The 21210-nt window shown below is 39.9% G+C and overlaps 2 protein-coding genes across 2 annotated transcripts; one reads left to right on the top strand and one right to left on the bottom strand.

Moving 5' to 3' along the window:
• Positions 1–804: 804 nt before the first annotated feature.
• Positions 805–11749, top strand: il17ra1a (interleukin 17 receptor A1a). The gene is made up of 11 exons (XM_044342747.1): positions 805–1097; positions 2502–2526; positions 3476–3622; positions 4735–4856; positions 5436–5562; positions 6027–6074; positions 6166–6320; positions 8161–8235; positions 8357–8438; positions 8820–8930; positions 9041–11749. The coding sequence occupies exons 1-11, from the start codon at positions 1005–1007 to the stop codon at positions 10504–10506; spliced, it is 2451 nt and encodes an 816-aa protein (XP_044198682.1). The 5' UTR covers positions 805–1004; the 3' UTR covers positions 10507–11749.
• Positions 11750–12670: 921 nt separating this feature from the next.
• tmem121b (transmembrane protein 121B) lies at positions 12671–21152 on the bottom strand. The gene has a single exon (XM_044342749.1). The coding sequence runs from the start codon at positions 20840–20842 to the stop codon at positions 19661–19663; it is 1182 nt and encodes a 393-aa protein (XP_044198684.1). The 5' UTR covers positions 20843–21152; the 3' UTR covers positions 12671–19660.
• Positions 21153–21210: the final 58 nt, after the last annotated feature.

Raw genomic sequence — 21210 nt, 5'->3', positions numbered from 1 at the left:
AAAAGATCGAGCAGAGGCGTGTCTGATGTAAGTTCTGTGGAAACACAGTTCCTCTGAGGGCCACACAACGAGGAGGAGACCTTTATTACTCATGGTGCATTCAAATTCAATAGGAAAAATGGCACTACAAAAACTTCCTGCTTGAAATTACTGCAGCTTTCAACATACAGAAAATATGTTTTTGTTCGTAGTTTTCAGTAGGCCTGTATGTAATGTTGGGTGCAAATTTAGTGAAGTGAAATGCTTGTGAAAGAACATTTTAAATGTTAAGCTACTTGTAATTTTCATGTGTCTGTTGAAAATGGTACAGTACACTATATGTCAGGTGTTTCTAATTCCAATTCTTCAAGGCTCTCTTATCACAAGGTGCGCAGCAGAGTTTGTTGATTAGGCTCATTTCAGTACCTGAATGGCTAATTGGAGTACAAAAAATGTACTGGATCATTGTTTGGTCTCAAATGCACAGACATGCAGGTTGGAGTGGCAGGGGCAGACTGAACGTCATAGTATTTCTAAAATCATGCCTACAGCCCTGGACAGAGAGGAGAATGTACCTCAGCTGCAGGTATTGTTCTTTTTCTCAAGGAATTAAAAATTTGACTGGAAAAATGAACTAAATACTTCTTCCATTAATTTATTTGTAATAGAATCTCTCAAATTACAATGGCACTACACTTCAAGCCAATGTGGGAAATTATAGCTTTATGATTTAATGCCCGTTGTGCAAAAAAGGTCACACATAATTATCAAAACAACCGAATAGCCTTGGTTCTCTATATTCCCATGCGACATGAAAGCAACATGAGGTAACTTACTGTAAACAGAACGAGTTATTTTCATACAGAACAGGAAGTTTTCCCGTAATCAGAGGCGGCCTCGGGCATATTCTCTCATAACGCAGTCGCTTTAGTTTAGACGCAACAGTTTGGAAATCTGTCTAAAATGTTTTCTAATGACAGATTCTTTCTATTCTGAGACTGACGGTGTGACAGTAAACTTTAAAAATGATACTTCATCGAGCGGTTTTGACGTTAATGTGTGTGTCGCTGTCTTCCACGGTGAGGATTTCAACATGGCCTCTTAACTGTTCTCGACAGGTAAGTGGGGAAGCACCTGACGCAGCGAGACACTCTTCACAGTGACAATTAGTCTGCAGGCCTACAGAGGCTTTAGTAGGTTTTGTCCAACACAAAACAAATATTTATCTTTCATGTAGCCACAAGTTGTGAAATGTTCGTGTAGATGCTACATTTTTGTGACACTAATAAGATAACAGTTAAAGTTGTTTCTGTTTGGAATGAATAATATCTGTTTTAGTGAAAAACTTCTTTTTAAAAATGATCCTATATCCTGTTATTTATCATTTCATTTTCAAAACAAAAAATATTCTATTGTACGTTTTTTTCTCAGTCCTGCTTTTTTATATATGTAAATTGTGGCTAAACCACAGTTTTTAATACATACAGGTCTCTTGAAAATGAGATTGTCAGTGAAACAATATAACGATGAATTATAATGCCTTATGTTATGTTGTTATATACTTTGTGGCCATTAGTGAAACACCACCATACTACTTACTAAGTTCCATATCTCTTAAATATAATATGCTGAACAAGTTTGTAGCATTTGATACAATTTCACCTGTAGGTGGCGCTACAAGATTTCTAAAAATTTGCTGCAGATTTCTGCATTTTCAGCAATGCTTTGTGATTTATTTCAGCTGTCACCATTCACACACTTTTTCCACAGGAAATACATTTTCTAGTTAAATACTGAAAATCACATAGAAAAAGCTCTGCTGTCATCCCATTGACTCATATATCGTGAAAATTGGAACAAAAACTATCATTAAAATAAAAGTCGTGCGATTTGACAGATTTTCTAAAATTCAACTTAGTATTATTTCAGGTAATAGAACGATGCACCACAGTATCTTTTGTCTCCATGTAGTTTTGGAGAGATTTATGGCAGCATGTTGCTGTCAAGATGGAGAAAATAAAATAAGTTCTGTTTCTCATATAACAAGAAACTTTCTTCTTATAATGATGACATATTGATACAAAAACATAAACTGTAAAGCAATCACGCGGGTGTCAAACTACATCTGTGTTTCTGCAGATATCTTAACAAAAACCTGGTGCAGTGTTGCAATTTAAGTTCCTTGTAATTTCACACTGTTCTGTTACAAAGTGAGTACAGTGAGTTTCAACATACGGTGAGAAACGATGTTGTTAGATAAAGATTTAAAGCTAATAAATCAGTCAACTGTTTAATCTAATTTTGCATCTTGGACACTGTGGTGGTGATTGGACAGGGTTGAACAGAGCCCTAAATAGATTGTTGTTGATGTTGATGTCTATAAAGCAGAAAAATACTCTGCTGACTATGAACCACTGTGTGTGTGTCGAAAAGATGAACAAATAGGTAGTTTAAAAGATTTGTAATAATTGAAAATTCTAATTTCTAATCTTGTCTTTATTTTCTCTTTGCTCTTGCTATAGGGTTTGAGGTGTACAGTCGGCACAAGTAAGTGCATGTTACTCTTCCTTAATTTGTCTTCAAAGATACTTTAAAGATTGTCTTTGTTGTAATTTGATGTCTCTGCTTGAAAGTACCTGGATCTTGCTGTTTAGTATCACTTCCTGAGCAGAGCCCAAATTAAGCTGCAGAACTCTTGGAGACTTATTAGTCACCAAAGTCATTTATACTGTAGTTCTGATATTTTACAGATGCCCAGACATTTATTAAGAAACATGTAAATATTCTGCCTGGGACAATAATGTGTGTGATATGGTTTTTCCACAAACAAATGTATAACTACCACTTAAAAATCCTTAAAATAGCATCTACTCCTTCTCCCTCAATAAACAATCCAGAATCTCTGAATATGAAAATATATTTCGTCTCAAAAGATTTTCTGCTGGACACAAGATGTCTCCTACTTCACTATAAAGTTCATTCTCAGTATATGTTCACTGGAGGTTTCAAGTTTCCACATCCCACTTGTGTAAATTGAATACTGAGCCATGATTGGCTTCCAAACTAGGTATGATGTCACAGATCCGGCTCATAGGCCCACCACTTCAAATCAAGTGTCAAACTCTGCACGTACATTGTTCTGCACAGTGTCACTCAAACATCCATCTGTAGGAACAAGAAGAACATACTTTTTAGTGGACTCACTGTTCACCACTATTTTTTTTTGTCAGATTTGGAAAGCTTTTGAAACAGTAATTAGAGCAACATGGGACACTAAAGGTTTTCACTGAAAATCAGACATTAAATTCCATCAGTGGCAGCAGCCCTTTAAAGCATGATGATCTCCACTCAGAATTAATTCAGTGGTATGGAAACTGGCATTTTTTTTAAACATAAATCCATGAAGGATAAAATGTGCATGGAAAAGACAGGTTCTCCAGCTGTCTGTAGTCATGTGTATGTGTGTCTATGTGTGTGTATTTGTGTGTATGTGCAGGTAACTGTTTTGACAGTCAATGGCTGAAAGCGTATGAATACACTCCCAGCAGTCCAGAGGACCTGGAGGTGTTTGTGCACACCAGGCAGGATGAGAAAGGACACCTGCAACCTGTGCTGCTCGCTAACTGGACGATAAAGGATGATGGTGAGTCAGTCTGCTGTCTGAGGAGATGATCATTATAATGTATACATGACAGTATGGAAATAGTTTATTATTCAAGAGAAGAAGATGGACAGATGATCGAATTACATAATTAAAAAGCTTTTATTTTCTGGTTTCATTAAAAAATGGATCATCTTGATATTTCCAACAGCTGCAGAATAATAATGTGATGAATGAACAGATCCTAATGATCAGTGAATTTGTCTTTGTTATACATTAAAATAATCCAGATTGAGACAATAATGAGGAATGGTGGATGAGGAAATGATGACAGTTAAAGGATCATTCCAGTTTATTACAACTTCAATCTTGTTTTCATAATTTTGACCAATAAGTGTTCAAAATCACTCTCTGTTTACTATATAGCAATGATAATGATAATAATACATTTTATTTATAGAGCACTTTTCAAGATACAAAAAGATGCTCCAAAACTTAAAAAAACACACACTAAAAGCACATTAATCACCCATCAAAAGCAGTTCTAAAAAGGTAAGTATAGACACTTTGAGTGTGAATAGTATGCTTTATATAGTGCTCAAAGATTCCACAATGGAACAGAAAAAAGTAGTATCTATGGCATGTCGGCTACTCTCTGTTAACAGTCCCACAATGCAGTGCATCATACTTTGTGAATGTGAAAATGACTGTCATACCACTACTGTTTCACTATAGATTCAACTACTGAGTGTCTGTTTTATAGAGGGTAGTGAATGAGGGAAGTAGAGCTGCAACAATCAAGTCAAATAATCGATTAATCAAATAGTTGTCAACTATTTAATAATCGATTACATCACATAAGATTTTACCCAAACTGTCCGTGTGCTCACTATCAGTTTGACCTCCAAGTAAAGGATCTTAGTTAAATATGGTTTGTTTCCAACCTGTGTGATTGTCTTACTGATTATGTTTCCTCAGACTTAGTTTCAGTGATGTCACTGTATTCCCAGATGTTAACTGTTAACTTTATTTACTATTATTACCGATAGAAATAATGGACACAACAACAAACCCAGTTGCAAAAGAAGAACAGAATTATCCTTTAATGTTAGGTGTTGGAGACAGAGAGTGACCACTGCTGTGTCTCTCTTCAGGAAGTATCTCTTACCTGACAGCCACTGAGCTTCATGTTCTGGTGAAGTCCACCAATGAGCACCTGTGTGTTCGATATACTTTCAAAGACAAACTCCAAATGAGAGATCTAGATCACAAGAAGGTGAGTAACTTTGATAATCAAATTATTTTCAAATGTCATGGCCATATTTCTATATTTTATACATACATGCAAATGACAAACTTACAAGTGTTTAATGTTATCCAAACACAAAGGGTTCTGCATATATAGAATACAGTATACAGTCAACCAAATGATGATTTAAATTAGGCAATATCTGACCAAATACCAGATCAACAATAAGACCATACACTCATACAAGACCAAGAATCTGGTGCTAATTTTCATTACTTTGACACAGTTCAGTTCATCATTCCTAAGATTAGTATTGGAGCTGCTCAAGGCTATGGTATGTATTGGTATAAGGCTATTAGCATACTGGTTTACTACAAACTACAGCTACACGCAGGATGTCTATATGATACTCTATTGGAATATTTAATGTATAAATATTGATTGGACTGGGATCAGCAGAGACTGAATATTAAATGCTGCAGATCAGGATCAGAGAGAAAAAATAGTTGGTTGTGTTACAGTATGTTGCTTTATGTAAAGCCACTGTTCTCTTGTCCAAGTTGAATTTTTTTTTGTTGAACAGACAGTGTTATTTTGTGGTTTCAGTGGTCGTTCTCAGCAAACATGCTGGAGTTGGACCCTGGCCAGACATACCATGTCTCTGTCTTCAACATCCCCAAACCAGAGCTGGGCCACAGCAGCTACGACGTCAGCAAAGATATCCGTGTTCCTGGTGAGTCATAACCAGATTTTGGTTGTTAATCTTCAATCTTCTTAACATTCATGTTAAGATAAGACATTACAGTATGGCCTTCTTATTTGTTGATGTTCACTCATACAATTAGTCTGTTTCAGTGTGTCTGTGTACTCGGGAGCCTAAAGGGTTTTATATACATTATGTATACAGATATATGACGTATCTGAATCTGTCACCGTAGCAGCTTTAGACATCACAGGCAGCATACAGCTGCCATACTGTATGCAAGAACTCGGGGCTTTTTTTTTTTTTTAACCAAAGAATACAGTGTGAGATGATTTACAATGTCCTAAATGTCCTCAACACAAATATGTTTCAGGTGAAATAAACAAACTAAGGAGATTTATTTGCTACTAGTGTCCTCTTTACTTCAGTCATTTGCTCTTGTTTTTTTGATTTTGATTCAATTATAACCCTAACCCTGATTCTGGTTTATTCAGGTTGTAAAGACCCTGAAATGCAGAGGAGCCAGTTCTGTATAGAGAGAGGTGAGTTACTGATATTCTAAAGTCAAGTAAGAGTGATTAAATCATATACTGAAAGCCATTATTAATGTGGTGTCTTGTTGCTGTACTATAGGAAGTCTTTGGCAGTCTAACATCAGTCTGACATACATCCCTGCAGTCAGAGGAAGATCTGCACTGGCAGTTAGCTTCAGTCCTGACAGACTCTGTGAAGAGTACATAGTTATTGTGAACTGCCTCCAAGTCCAACATGTGAACCATATATACAAGGTAAGGTCACATCATGCTAGACAGGACACATGCGGTAGGCTGTCTCATACAGAAGATTCATGCATTTTCCTTTTCAGTGATTTGACCCAGAACATTACTTGTACGTGCTCATTACAACATCCTGTGTTTTGTAACCTAGATTTTTACCCCAGTTCTTTTAGTACAGGAAACTGTGTGTGCTGCCTCTCTGTGCAGTATCTTTTTGCTGATTATAGAAAGGGTAAATGGACTGCATTTATATAGAGCTTTTCTAGTCTACCGACCACTCAAAGCGCTCTACAACTCATGCCAGCATTCACCCATTCACATACACATTCATACACTGATGGCAGAGGCTGCCATGCAAAGTGCCAACCTGCTCATCATGAGCAATATAATTTTTTTATCCAAACTGCTTTACAATGTTTCTAATGCTCACTCACAACCATCTGGAGCAATTCGGGGTTCAGTATCTTGCCCAAGGACACTTCGACATGCGGACTGGAAGAGCCAGGGATTGAACCACGTCCCTCTGATTAGCAGACGACCACTCTACTGCCTGATCCACAGCTGCCAAAAGGCTGCTCATTAGCCATGTAACTCCATAGTCACAGATACATTTTAAAGCTCTCCTATCATGACTCCTACACAGTCCCCCAGTTGCAGCACTGCAGTGTGTGCAGTGCAGTGTGTACAGTAAATGCTCTCTGGTCTGTCAGGGTGCATTCACAGTACATTGGAATATTCTGAGGAGTATATTTAAGCTTTTATCCCTTTAGTTTGGTTCAATTTGACACCCGATAAGAACATCAACACCTGAAAATGCAGGTCTCTCACAGAGCTATGCTGCTGTTCAGTATAAGAGATGACAGCATCTTCCTCTGTCCTTCCTTAGGGCAACTGTCTAGCTACATACTCATATGCAGTTTAAACTATCTTTACTTGTTATTCTAACTTCTGCAAATAAGACTCCAAGGAGTGGTGCACATGTGTGCCTTGTGAAAGATGATATTGAATATATGAATATTTTTATCAAGGTCATTTTGGAGGCTGCAGTTTGTGGTGCTGTTATTTTGTATTTTGTCTTATACCGAGGGGTGTTTCTAATACTCTAATATTATTTAATATAAACTGTACTGACAAAATATTAGACACAATTCTCCTAAATGGCCATTAAGTTGAATCAACACCGCTCTAAATCAAAAAGTAGACTGAATGAATCAGACTGCATTAGTTTAACTAGATGTACCTAATAAACTAGGAACATGAGGGCCAGATTTACTAAGGCTTTTGTTCCAGCTGTAGACACATGTAGTGTATAACCCAGGCTGGAGTCACAGTTTGATGTCATTTCAGCAAGTGTTTGAAAGGTGTTGACAGAGGTTATGTAATTTGTGTCAGTCGGTTTTGCTCTAAAACTCTTCGCCTCTGAAAAGCAGGCTGGTGCAGATGGGCTTTACAGGAGCCACAAAGAGGGTTTTCTTTCATTCCAAAGCAAACACACAGGACACAGGGACTTGTGGTTTGTATTTATAAAACTTGAACTTGATGATGGTTGCATTGTGAAATCAATTCAGCTTATTCCTGCATTGCTCTGAATTTCCCTTACCGTTCTAGTGGAACATCAGCTTGCATTGTGTCTGTTTGACTTTCTTCTTAAAATTGACATGAAGCACTCACTATTTTCAGACTTCCAACTTGCACAGAGAGGTGTTCATGTTCAAATATACCATGAATACATTTAAATAATAAAACATTTGAAGTGATAAATATCTTGATTATAATTCTTTCAGCCGTTTCTTTTTGTTCAGTATTTTTAAATTCCTCATGAGCATGATAAAAGTTTTGCTTTCTTCTCTAGGCCAACCAGACCACCCTCAATGTGATTTTCAGCCTTGATAAATGGCCGAGATCCTGCTGTCAGTTTTCTGTTCAGGTAAATCTTTTCAAATCAACTTAATCACCATTCAGTTGTTTGGTGTTTCCTAACTAGCAGAATGTCTGCATTCTCTTTGACTTTCATGTTAGAGTTAAAATTATTTTATTCTTCACTGCAGATCAAACCTCTTTTCCCACAATGTGGCCAAGACTGTGCCCGTCAAAGTGCAACAAAGGACATTTGTTCTGATATGCTGCCAGGTATGGATTATCAAATATCATGGCTGAGTAGGAGACTGACCGGATACTGTAATTAGTGGTCTGATAACAGTACATCACAAAACATCCCTTGGCCTCACATTATGGTTGTGAGGCTGAGCAGATTAAATGTGTGTTTGAGAATAGATGGAAGCTACTGCCTGGGACATTTTCCCCTCAATTCTCTCCACAACCCCCACAGCCGTTGGTGGACCTCAGTAAAAAAATTACCATGGTTACTGAATGTCTGTAGAAAAATTCATGTCATAGCATCCAATAACCATACTGACCAACACTGCCTTCCCTAGAGCCTTCCCAGTAGCGTGGCTAAAATACCATCTTATGTGACATCTTTATCTCTGAACTGTGTTCTGTTTCTCACAGTAAAGCGACCAGATGTCCCAGATTCCTCTCAGCACCGAGTTGTTGCCCTGGGAGTGGTGTTTTTGTGTGTAGTGATGGCAATAATTATGTATGCCCTCTGCAGGAAGCGAGGTTAGTCACATATACACTACATTTTCAGTTCGTACACTAGATTTACAGTACAGTTAAATTTACTCTTAATTTTTTGATGGCATCTTATCGATGTGCTTTCACACTTTCAGGCAAACCAGGTGTTTCTGCAGCACCTGTGGGAGAAAAGAAACCACCGCAGCAGCTTATACAACCCCCCAAAGTGCTGGTGATTTACTCTCAGGACCACCATCTTTATAGGGATGTAGTGCTGAAGCTCTGCGCCTTCCTCCAGGCCAAGTGTGGCACCAAGGTGCTGGTAGACCTGCTAGACTCCACCATGGTTGGCATGGTGGGTCGCCTCCGCTGGTTGGAGTGGCAACGGCAACAGCTGAAAAATCCTTCTGACAAAATCCTGGTGCTGTGCTCACGAGGTGTCCAGGCAAAGTGGAGGGCCATGTGTGGTCACGGTCGGGTGACACTCAGGGAAGACGTCCTCTCCCCTACAGATGATATGCTCACCCCCTTTCTCAACCTCTTCCTACCAGACATGCACCAGGCAGGCATGCTGGGCAAGTACATGGTTGCTTACTTCAATGAAATCAGCACAGAACAAGATGTGCCATCAGTCTTTGACATTGCAGTCAAATACAAGCTCATGAAGCATTTTGAAGAGCTGTACTTTCGCATCCTAGACATTGAGAAGTATCAGCCAGGTCAGGTTAACCACATCGAGGGCATTGGTGGGGATGAATATTTCAACTGTCCCTCAGGTAAAGCCTTGATGAATGCCATTGAATCCTTCCAGGCCTACCAGTTGGAAAATCCTGATTGGTTTGAGAAGGAGTGTGTGGACAATGAGGAGGAGATCATGACAGAGGCCAACTTGCTCATTGACCAGCTGCACATCCCTCCAGTCCTAGAGTGTCTTCCTTTAATCAGAGATGGGCCTCCTGTCTATATCCAAGATGTAGAAATCAATGAAAATGGCAATAGTGTTCATGTCCTAACCCCTGAACTCAACCCAGAGCACCAGCTTTTGTCAGTGGCAGAACTTAGACCAATAGTGAACCCTGAGAGCAAGCATCACTATCCATCTAACCTGGATGAAGTGCTGACAGATCACATGTATCCTCACAGCCCCAGTCCACAATCTGTCTACATAAATGATCCTGTTTTGATCAAACCGCCACCACCAAGCCAGAACTGGCTCTCTGTTGAGGAGGAACCCTCAGGTCAAATTCCCATTGAGCACAAGGAAAAGGATTCTCTACTGCCTCTGAGCCAATTGTCTGCTCAGAAAGACCAGAGAAGCTCAGTCCTACAGGACTCCCTGAACTCAAACCCTCCTCAGTCATCAGGGGTAAGCATGGAGAGTAAATATCCCTCTTGGTCTGACATCAGCCCCTCACAGCCTGTGGAGATGGAAGAGGACGAGGTTCTGGAGCCCAGTGGAAAGGGCCCAAGCAGTGGATCTGATCAAGGCTACATCTCTAAAATATCTTCCCAGCATGAAGCCCCTTTCAAAGAGGATCCACTGGTGGCTCTGGCAAAGCTGCAGGAGGAGCTGTTTCAGCAAAATATCCAATACTCTGACATTGGTCCTGAAGGGAACTGATACTCATAGTCCAAAGTCCATCTGAAGCACCAAGACTTCCCAGACTTTAGTAGACATCATCATAAGTGCCTGACTGTAGGAAGTATTTTACATGAAGTTTGTTGATGACTCTGAATATAATAACTTATGTGTTATTATGCATTGTTGTTCATTCTTCGTAAAACAAAAGGTGGACAGCTGTGTACATGTAATCTTCTTGTCCATCTTTCCTTTTATTATTATTTTTATTATTTTGGACTTCCCCCGTCGTGTGTATTATAAATCTTAGAACGCTATGAGTTGTTGGTAATTCTCCGAAGCAAAGCCTTCAGCATGGTTCTGAAACTACATAAAGGGCTAGCAAGACACCCCTCAAGGACTTGCGGAGTGGGACACAGTGGGACCACACCTTCCAGATATCAACTTCAATCTGTCTACGTCACCTCCAACATTGTGAATTAGCTGTATTTAGTGATGGTTGGATGAACTATGTTGCGCCTGGTTTTCACTTACTTCAAGAGAGATGTCATTTTGGGATAATTTGCACTCAGTTTTCTTGGAGCTAACATCTAGTGGCCATTAGAAGAACTGCAGTTGAATGAACTTCTTTGGAGTCATAACTCAGCCAGGAGGTTGCACGGCTGGATCACGAACAAGGCAAAACAACTGCACCCAAGCCCCAGGCTCTCAAGGGCCTGAAAGCTCCAGGTTCACCATGTGGGAAGAGTAGCCCCAAGAAAATCTAGTTAAAATCCAGTTTAAGCCTTTATTGTTTCAATTAATATTGTGCTTACTTTATACATTTTCCTCAACAAATGGGGTTAGAAGGGCCATACTGATTATTTTTACTCATTGGCACACTTATGGGTAAATGGAGCCCTGGGGGTGGTGTGTGATCTGTGTAAGCAGTGCTTGCAAATCGCTTTTGTAAAAACAGACCCTGTATGATTGTTGAACATTGGTACATAATGTTGAATCTAGAAAGAAGCCTACACTCTTTGGTTCTGAGGGACTCGTGACAAAATCTGTTTGTTGAGTTTTTAAATTGATTTGTTTTACTGCTGTTAAACTGCATTGAGGGGAAAATTTTGAGATAATGTGAGGTCTTCTTTGTCCTTTTATCCATAGGAACAAGGCAAATGCTCCATAAATGCAAGATATATCATAAATAAAATTTTTATCTGTGTGTTTTTGTAAGGCGTGTAATGGCTGTAACTGCACTTATCAATCATTTCCCTCCATAATAAAATAATCACTTTTTTCAGTGCTTTCCTCAGATTTATTTCAGGTTTCAGCCACATAATACTCTGTCTTACATTTACAGTACATAGATTGGATTATATCAGTACAGATATACAGCACACAACTTTACAGTACAGGTAGAGTCCTATCTGTAAACAGCAATGTCTGTTCCCCTGTAAACACGTTGCAAGAAAACAGAGAGCCCATATAATATCAGACAGGAGAGAGTTCAGATTTCACACATTGTGTTTTTCATTGCATGTAGGCTGAATCAGAGAAGAAAAAAAAACATTTGAATCTGTGTAGCAGGATTGGTTTCTTTAAATATCCATGATGAAAGCAGTGTCCTTTGGTAGTATCAGTGTAAGTATCACTGTCCTTGTTCATGCAGGTTAAAGGCCCACTATACTTCGGTTTAGAATCAAAGGTTAATAAATGGTCCTGTTTGTGATTAAATTGTGGTAAGCTTCATGGGCAAATCCAAATAAGGTTGTTCGAGAGCCTTTCCAACAGCATAGGACACATATGCAAAGGTTTAGTAGATTACTGGCACAAGGAAATTATACAAAATAGTATAAAACATTTGAAATACTTTGGCAAGATATGAGAAGCAACAAACAAACAGAAGCTGTTCTGCTCTCAGTGCAATTTGAGAAACAAAGGCCAGAGAAGCACTGCAGCAGTCAACATGTCAGCAGATCTGTGTTCTGTGATTCACTGTGGCTCTCTGCGCCCACTACAGAGAGGTCAAACATCAGGGTCAACTGCTCAACAGCCCCTGACAATTCAATTAAAGGACCGGTGTGTAGGTTTTAATGGCACCTAGCGGTGAGGTTGCAGATTACAACCAATGGAATACCCCTCCCCCTCCCCTTCTGAGTGTGTAGGAGAACCTACGATGGCCGTGAAACTCAAAAAAAATCTGAAATGCCCTCTTTAGAGCCAGTATTTGGTATGTCTGTTCTGGGCTGCTGTAAGAACATGGTGATGCAACATGGCAGCCTCTGTGGAAGGGGAACAGCTCCCTATGTAGATGTAAAGGGCTTATTCTAAGGTAACGAAAACATAATGACTCTTATTTTCACGTTATTATACACTAATGAAAATATACGTACGTTATATTTATATTCTATTTCTGCCAATATTTCTGCCAGTAGATCCCCCCCAAACCCTACACACTGGTCCTTTAAAAATCTGAAATCATAAGATTTACTGATCCAAGATTCTATTACATTTTTGAGAATGAAAGTTAATTCTTGGTTTAGTATTTTGACAAAATAGCTTTTTTCCAGAGTTTTCAAACACATCTCATAGTCTATTTCAGCAGATGATGAGATGCTCTGTTGTCATCATGTGACCTAAGTATTTTATCAATGGTAGCTTCTATATAGGTAGAAAAATAGAGTGGTGAATGACATCATCATAACATCACATGTGACAGTTACATCAGTGAAACAGCAAGGAACCTGGACAAGAGACTGAATGAACACCAGACTAAAACCACTCACAGCATCCACTGGGAAGAAGTCAAAGGTTTTTAATCAGGAGTCAGAGGATGACTGGAGAAAGACCAAGGAGGATTTTCACATCAAACCCTAGAGATCCTCTTTGAGCAGAGACAGGAGTAACCATCTCCTTCCATATACAACCACCTGCGATCATATGACTGAAGTTCCATACTTGACCACTAAGGAAGACTGTAAGATGTGGTTGAAAACTCTGACAAAACCTTGAGATTATTTTGTCAAATTATTTGATTGTTATCTATTTTATTGTTCTTATTAATAATGAACTTTTTAAAAATGTCATTTAGAATAAACAATCCATTGCATGGGTGCAGCTGAATTGACTGAACTTAGGTCCTACCCCTTTCCCCACACTAGTCCAATCAAAGCTTAACTATTTTACGCATATGATTAGTAGTTTGAAAATGATTGAAAGATGTGTCTGGTGGACATAATGAAAGACACGGCAGTGACACCTTGACCTGAATCTTCACAGCTGCAGTTCTGAAATGTCAGGGGAAAGTGGATTTATAAATGGTCTGTTCAGCTGCACAAGATGCAACAAATGCAGCAAAACTTAGGATTGTTTGTAAGCACTGGTCAGAAGACAGTTGCCTCTCCCAACTATCTGCTTATCTTTAAAAAAAACCCAGGGTCATCAGAGCTTCCATTCCTGGAAATTCACTGTGTTCAAGAACCTTCAATAAACCTTTACAAATGATGGTGTAAATATGAGTCAAGGACTCTAAGTTCTGTACATGGAATCTAATCTCAATGTAAAATGTAAATCAAACCTCAATGGAAAATCTGAGGACCCTGACACAACAAGCTATCAACAGGCGGCTGATGGTTGGCATCGGACTGTGTTTGGCTGTGTAGTTTTTTCGGTGTGTTTCGTTCCAGCTGGCCCTTATCAACAGCAATTCAGCGTGAGCTGATACAGCCATCGTTTTTTGATGACGCAACCTCTTTCAAGTCAGTTTGTTGTGCCAGGACCCTTAAAGGTACAATAGTAGTTCCCTGATTATGGCAAAGTGTAATATAACAGAAGTCTCCATATGTATGTTATGTAAGAAATTCTGTCATTTAGAACACTATCAGAAGCTATAAGATACAGACAATTTACCTTTAAATTTGTCCAGGGCTCAGTTCATTTTAAATTGATTTAAAGTGAACCCAACACACAGAACCATTAGAGCAGGATCGAAGAAGTTGAAGAAAACAGGTAAGACTAACTCAAGTGTGTCCTACCATTGATTATTGTTTGGCAAGTCACGCTTGGTTTTTGCATGTTTGACCCTTTATACCTGTAAATCTCCTATACTGCATTTTGCATCAATGCTGGCCATTTTTCTAACATAAGTGCGTGTTTAGAGATTTATTTCAGTTCGTTTCAAAACAGCTTGAAAATCACCTCCAGAGACTTGCTTCACATACTGTGGTTATTCCATCACCTTGAACATCAAATCTTGATGTTACAGTTACACACTTCATTCTTGTTTTATGATTCCCTGACTTTTCAGTCCAGTCTGCATTACCACGTACAGCTGGTACAGTGGACACCTGACCATTCCAGCAATATGTCAGTCCCAAAGCTGTTGGATGGGGTTGAGGTCAGGGCTCTGTGCAGTCCACACAACAACAAACTGGGAAAAGCATTTTTTATGGAGCTGACTTTGTGCACAGGGTCATTGTCATGTACAAACAGGGAAAGGACAAACATGGTGGAGGCACACTTTTGCCTCAACTATAACACTATTGTGTCATTGTATGCTGTCCCTTTATTGGAACTAAGCAGCCTAGACCAAACCAGGAAAACCAGACCCAGACCAAAAGTAGACAAAAGTGTGTGAACAGTACACATATTATTGACCATATGGTGTACAGTACAGATGGATCTGCACTTAAAGGTGTATTACTACACAAACCAACTTTAACAAAATAAGACATGATGTTTGCTGTGATAGTTTAGCAGGTGTCAAGTGTCTGCAGGTTCAATTTTGGTCCTGTATTGAAATAATGAGAAACTGATAGCTGTTGAGAGAGTGGGCAAAAATGTAAAACACTACAGTACACGTTGGTACATTGGTTAGTATTTGTGATTTGTAGTAAAGGGGTTTAAACATGTCGAAACACTGGTTGGACCCGTCGCAGTCATCCTACACTGCACACTCTGAGCACTCACAGAGAAGCTAACAAAGCTTGGGAATTGCACAGAATACAGTTCACCTCAATGAACTGTGAGTTCATTCAACTTCAAAATAATAGGCACTAAAATCAGTTCAGACCCTTCTGACCCATATTGCACAAAGAATTCAATATACACCACCTTCAGTCAGATATACTTATCTAATATACTTTGATCATCCATGTTTGTTAGATACAACATTACTGTAAGCTTATGGAAGAGCTCATGATGGAGGACCGTGATCATGCCATGATGTGTCTAATGTTATTCAGACAAAGCTGTAGTGTCAGTCTAGTGCATGTACTGCTGTAAATAATGTACAGACGTGTTGAGAGGGAGTTTGGAAACACCTGTTGTTCCCAAAAGCACCTGGATGCAGATTGTCTCAACAGTGTGTAAACTTTTACATACACTCTGAAAAAAGTGGATTTTCAACACAACCTATGTGATACAGCATGTGTTTGTGTCACTTTTCAATGGAACAGTCCAACTTTTTTGGTGGGATTATTTGATTATTTGTCTCACCCACAGTAACAGGAAAAGGTTGATGTTGGTGTCATCTCTGTGCATCCAGTACAGAGACAGGTCTGGGACCTGTTTAGCCTAGTTTAACATAAAGACTGGAAGCAGGGGGAAACTGCTAGCCTAGAAAACAAGTCTTCCAGCTCATTCCCTTCCAAAATTACCTAAATGAGCATTGTTCTGGCACAACTATCAGCAGGACAATATTGTTTGTTAGTGCCTTCCACAATTCACATCCCTGTTGCAAAAATTACCCATATCCTATTTTCTGCTCTGCCACCTCTATGGTTAAGATTTGGATTATTTATGTATGTGGTTACACATCCAGCAGACACAGAGCACCTTACAAATCATTTAGTCATGTTTGATGACTCCAGGTCCAATATTCACTCTCCTTTTAGCTCTGGTTTGGTCTCTACCAACTCCTGAGAAAAATATCTATCTCTTTACTCTGCCACTTCTCACTCAAATGCTAGCAAATAGCTTGCTCACCAGCAAACATTGTGTATTTTAGCACATGGCACATAAAAAAGAGGTATCCCAGAAACTACAACAATGAACTTCTCCTCTATGGACAATGTAGGTAAATACTGAACTTTATGTCCTCTCTGTATCATTTTTCTTAATTTTTGGGGAAGCTTACAGGAAAATTTCGCCCTCATTTGCAAGTTGACAGGCACGTGCATCCCCTATTAGATACACAGGGCTGAGGTTGAAGAGGGGGGATATGGGTTGAAAACCGAATCAATGAGCTAAAAGAGGCTGAAAAGCTCAGAAGAATGGCAGAGTTGGTGATATTTTGAAAAAAATTACATTATTTATACATTAATATAAATTACACATAGCCGTTAGATCCATTGTCAATATAAAACATTGATTAGTACAGCCTAATGTAAAAGTTATGACTTAATAGGTTGAGTGTGACTCAGCCTTGATTGACATGACTTAGTAAGAGACAGTCATAATTATTTACTGTCATGACATACTGAAACCATTTTTTTTATTTTTAGCATTACTTGTTTTTAATTAAATTTTTTAAATTGATTTTCTTGAGTGAAATGGGATTCCATATATTTTGAATATTACAAATATCCATTGTCCCAGACTTGAATCACAGGTGTGTTGAAAATGACACAAACTTTTTCAGTCTGCTGAGTGATTTTGTACACTGGTATGACCTTTAGGCAAAGAAGAAATATTGTAGGCCCATGAATGAACAAATGAGTGGTTTTCTGAAGAAAGGGAGAGCCGGGCTGTTAAAATGACCCAAGGAACTACTGCCCTGAAAGTGACAGATGTCTGAGTGACCAGTAGCCAGAGATCTATCAGGACTCATGATCCAAAAAGTGGCAGAAGTAGTAAAACAGTAGCACAACCAACAATACCAACAGAGATTCTTGTTGGCCAGGTGTCTATTTGAAAAGTGCTGTAGAAAACCTGTTTGTCACGGCACTGTTGGATCTTTATGCAGGGCATTAACTTACACACACGTGTCTATTCTACTCTCAGTACCAGACACAGCATTTAGAACCAGCACAGACCAGCAGACAACACCGTCATCAATAGAATACACTAATGTACACGGGTAGGTGGAGCAGGTGTTTGGAGTCCAACCGAGAGGATTCTTCAAATTGCACTTTGCGTCCCAACAACACTCATACGGTCCAGCGGCTGTCTTTCTGTGTTCCATTCAAGTGCAGCGGTGAAATTCACAGACTGAACACACACAACTCAACTAGGTCCAATATACTACAGTTTATATCCACTATTGCAGGTGTTGGGTTTGACTGTAGCACCTGTAGACTGGTCTGAAAAGGGAGCATTGTAAGGCTGGTACAGATGATGCATTCCAGACATGTCCAAAAATTGGAAAATCCATTCTCATGTTATGGAAAATGTCATCAGCTCAAAAATCCAGAATTTCATGTAAAAACCTCACATGGATTAGTCACCTCCAAAGTGTCAGAGATACAGTTATGTGGCAACAAATGCCTTAAACACCTACACAGAGAAACTACCCTGCAAATGTGTTTAGCCTATTATAATGCATCTATAGATTCTTTTGTTTGTTGCCCCATGGTTTTCTGTGTGGCAGTTACTTTGTGGTAATTTGATTCATCACAAAGTTGTTTTGTTGTATGCACCACTAAAGCACTACCGAAAACTGAAATGGTTAAGAGCCGAATGTGTATGTGAGTATTTAATATTTCAGATGATATTATGCTCACATGGTGCATCCTTTAACAAATGTAAGTTAAAACTAAGTGACAACACAGCAAACCTGGGACAGGTAGAATTCCAGTGTAGACGTATTTGCTGATTTTTGGGCAAAATGGGTTGGAAGCCCTCAGTTTATTTGTTCCTGTGGCCCTCTAGTTAATCCAGCCCTGCAGTTAGTACTAAGCTGTATTTAGATCAGCTGAGGATGTGTGGTCTAGGCATACAGTGTTGAATTGTGTCAGACAATATCTCAAAAAGAAAATCAAGTCATAAAAATTTTCAAAGAGCTCCACACAACATTTCCGTAAAACAGAGCTGGCAGACTTTTTAGATGACAGTTTTATTTCATGTCAGATTGAAAAAACAAAAAGAGAGTGGTAGAAAACAGCTCTTCTTTTTAAACAATTGTGTAAGGGACATTTTTGCAACTTAATAAAAAAATGGTAGACTTGCATTTATGGTTGTTAATCTGTGCAGGATTTAGCACTGCGACAAAACCCAACTAGCCCTTGGAAGCAGCTGCTTGGGGGCCGGCCAATTAATTATACCTCAAGACTCTTTTCATTTACTGTTGTTATTTAAGCAGCCCATTGAAAATGTGGTTTTGGTGTATTGTTTTATATTTACAATTGACATAAAAAATGTCAAAATTACATTAAAAAAAAAAAAAAAATTGTGGAAATGGAATTTTTAACGTATTTATCTGTGACATTCCTGCCTTCAACCCAATACAAGGTGGATGAAAGTAGTAAAGTAGTTCCACTGAACACTGTCTCCAGTCTGTTCTGTGGATTATTCAGAGTGACAGGGGTGTAGAAAGAGAGGTTTTGAAATGTAATTGTTCAATGCCATGAGCCCCACAAACAAATTATTTTTTCACCCCCATTGTACAAGGTTGGAAGAAGTGTCAAAATACAGTTTTAATACAGGTAATACTTTATATGATATTATGCGTACATGGTGTGTATCCTTAAAACATATTTGTGTTTAATCATCTTAAAAATAAGTTGATTAAACACGCTATATTCCTATATTATAATATATAATATCTGACTTATAAATAAGTTGATTCATCTCGCCCTGTCACTGCACTGAGGTACTAGATGTAATTGAGAAATATAAGTGACCCTTTAATTTTAGTCTATTTTAATAATTCTTTTTTTTTTCTTTCAGTGATATCATTAGGATGATAGTTAGTTAATAGCCCAGTTGTTTTCCTTCACATTTCCACACAGCAAAGTTAATTGACTTTGTAATATAATAGATTGTAGCTAAACGAGAGAGTGTTGCCTGAATACCTCACATGTAAAGTTGTTATGTTGGCCTGCTTTTCATCACATTTAAAGCCACTATCTGGAGGCAGAGGTTGGGGATGTAATTCGGACCTTTTAAGGATTTTCCAATTTCCAGATGTGTCTGGAACTAAGCAGGACTTCTCCACATTCCCGCCATAATTATAGGCCGACTGCTGTGGCGCACCTGGAGCTCAGAGCGGCCTCTATGACTGGGTGACAGCCAGAGTATTGACGTATCCGTGCGGACACATGTCGTTCTCGGAGACGCAGTGGGAGAACTGGGCCGGGTTACTGCCGCCGGCCAGCCTCCGGACCCCGCGTACCGTCACGCATTGCTCCACCAGCTCCAGGAACTTACACACCAAGAAGAAGATGTTTTTGAACATAAACACAGACACCGGCATCTTGTAGACGTACACCTGGAAACACCTGACCACCAGCAGAGGTGCGTTGACCACCAGGCCCGTGGAGAACCGGGCCCAGAGCCACCGGCAGCGCAGCTCCGACGCGGTCAGCTCGTAGAGCCAGATCACCGGGACGGCCAGGGCCACGAAATACACCGAGATGACGGTGTACTTCAGGTAGACGGAGGGGATCTCGTTCCTCAGCAGCATCTCCACCAGTGTGAAGCTGTCCAGCAGGTCCAGGCAGGTGCTCATGAAGCAGCTCTGGGAGTGGTGCCGCGTCGCCCCGTTTAAGTCCTCGATGATGGAGTTGATGAGGCAGAAGAGCAGCGGGACGGACAGCAACATGATGATTTTGAAGCCGGTCACTCCGCACGGGACCTTGAGCGCGATCAGGTCCAGGATAGAGGTCTCCAGGATGAGCACCACCTTCGGCGTGCAGGCGATGACATAGATGAGCCAGGCCAGGTAGGCGTAGGTGAACTCTCCGAGGTTGCAGCCGAAGATGGAGCTCTTCTGGTGGAAGCCGCAGGCCCGCTCCCTCTTGCTCCGCGCGTTCTTCATGAAGAAAATCCCCCAGCCCGAGATCACCACCAGGTCCGTGGCTATCCATGAGCACCAGTACAGGTCGGTGAAGATGATGAGGTAGAAGTCCAGGATGCCGCCCTGGAAGATGAGGAGGAGGAAACAGAGCGCCTTGTACAGCAGGCTCCTCTTGGATTTGTGCGCCAGCAGGGGAGTGGTCTGCATGAACTCCCCCGATGTCATGATGCAGGCGACGGCCGCTGCTGAGGAGACCAGAGGCTGGATGCTGCCGCTCTCCTCCGGGTTGATGCTGCCGCTGGTGGTCTGAGTGTCCCGCCTCCTGCTCAGCAGCTGCCCGGCTTCTGGAGAAGAGGAGACGGGGGAGTCTGGAGAAAAGCTCGCTTCGGATTGGAGAAAGTCGGCCTTCAGATTGTCATTCCCAGTTTCTGAGATCATTGTATTCGTGCGGTCGCCTCCCTTTCTCCCCTTTTCTTCTTCCCTAACGCTTTTAAAGGTGGCGAGGAAGAGACATGCGCAGAGAAAGGCACAGACTGTGTCTCATGGAATGGACTACAGCTGCTTCATTTACTATGGTTATGATTAGATTATTTTAATTTATTAATTCATTCGTTGTGCACATATTATTTCTCTAAATGTCAAAAAAAAAAAATAATGACATATTTCCATCATCATCTCCAAGAAACCGCAGCGATGTCTGCAAACTTCTCATGTTTGAATGTTTTTCAGTATCTTTATTAAAAATAATGGTGAAGCGTGTTGATATATGAAATGTTTAGACACTGATGCTTAGTTACAGTGGGCTA

This window comes from Thunnus albacares, chromosome 23 (genome assembly GCF_914725855.1).
Source record: "Thunnus albacares chromosome 23, fThuAlb1.1, whole genome shotgun sequence".
Lineage (NCBI taxonomy): Eukaryota > Metazoa > Chordata > Actinopteri > Scombriformes > Scombridae > Thunnus > Thunnus albacares.
The sequence above is the reverse complement of the archived record's forward strand: the minus strand, read 5'-3'. Positions and strand labels throughout refer to the sequence as shown.

Bases quoted from the DNA above. Each gene is read 5' to 3' on its own strand.
- tmem121b (XM_044342749.1), bottom strand. From the start codon at position 20,842: ATGATCTCAGAAACTGGGAATGACAATCTGAAGGCCGACTTTCTCCAA.
- il17ra1a (XM_044342747.1), top strand. From the start codon at position 1,005: ATGATACTTCATCGAGCGGTTTTGACGTTAATGTGTGTGTCGCTGTCT. The intron at 2,527-3,475 runs GTAAGTGCATGT...GTGTATGTGCAG, and splicing joins GAGGTGTACAGTCGGCACAA to GTAACTGTTTTGACAGTCAA. The intron at 6,075-6,165 runs GTGAGTTACTGA...GCTGTACTATAG, and splicing joins CCAGTTCTGTATAGAGAGAG to GAAGTCTTTGGCAGTCTAAC.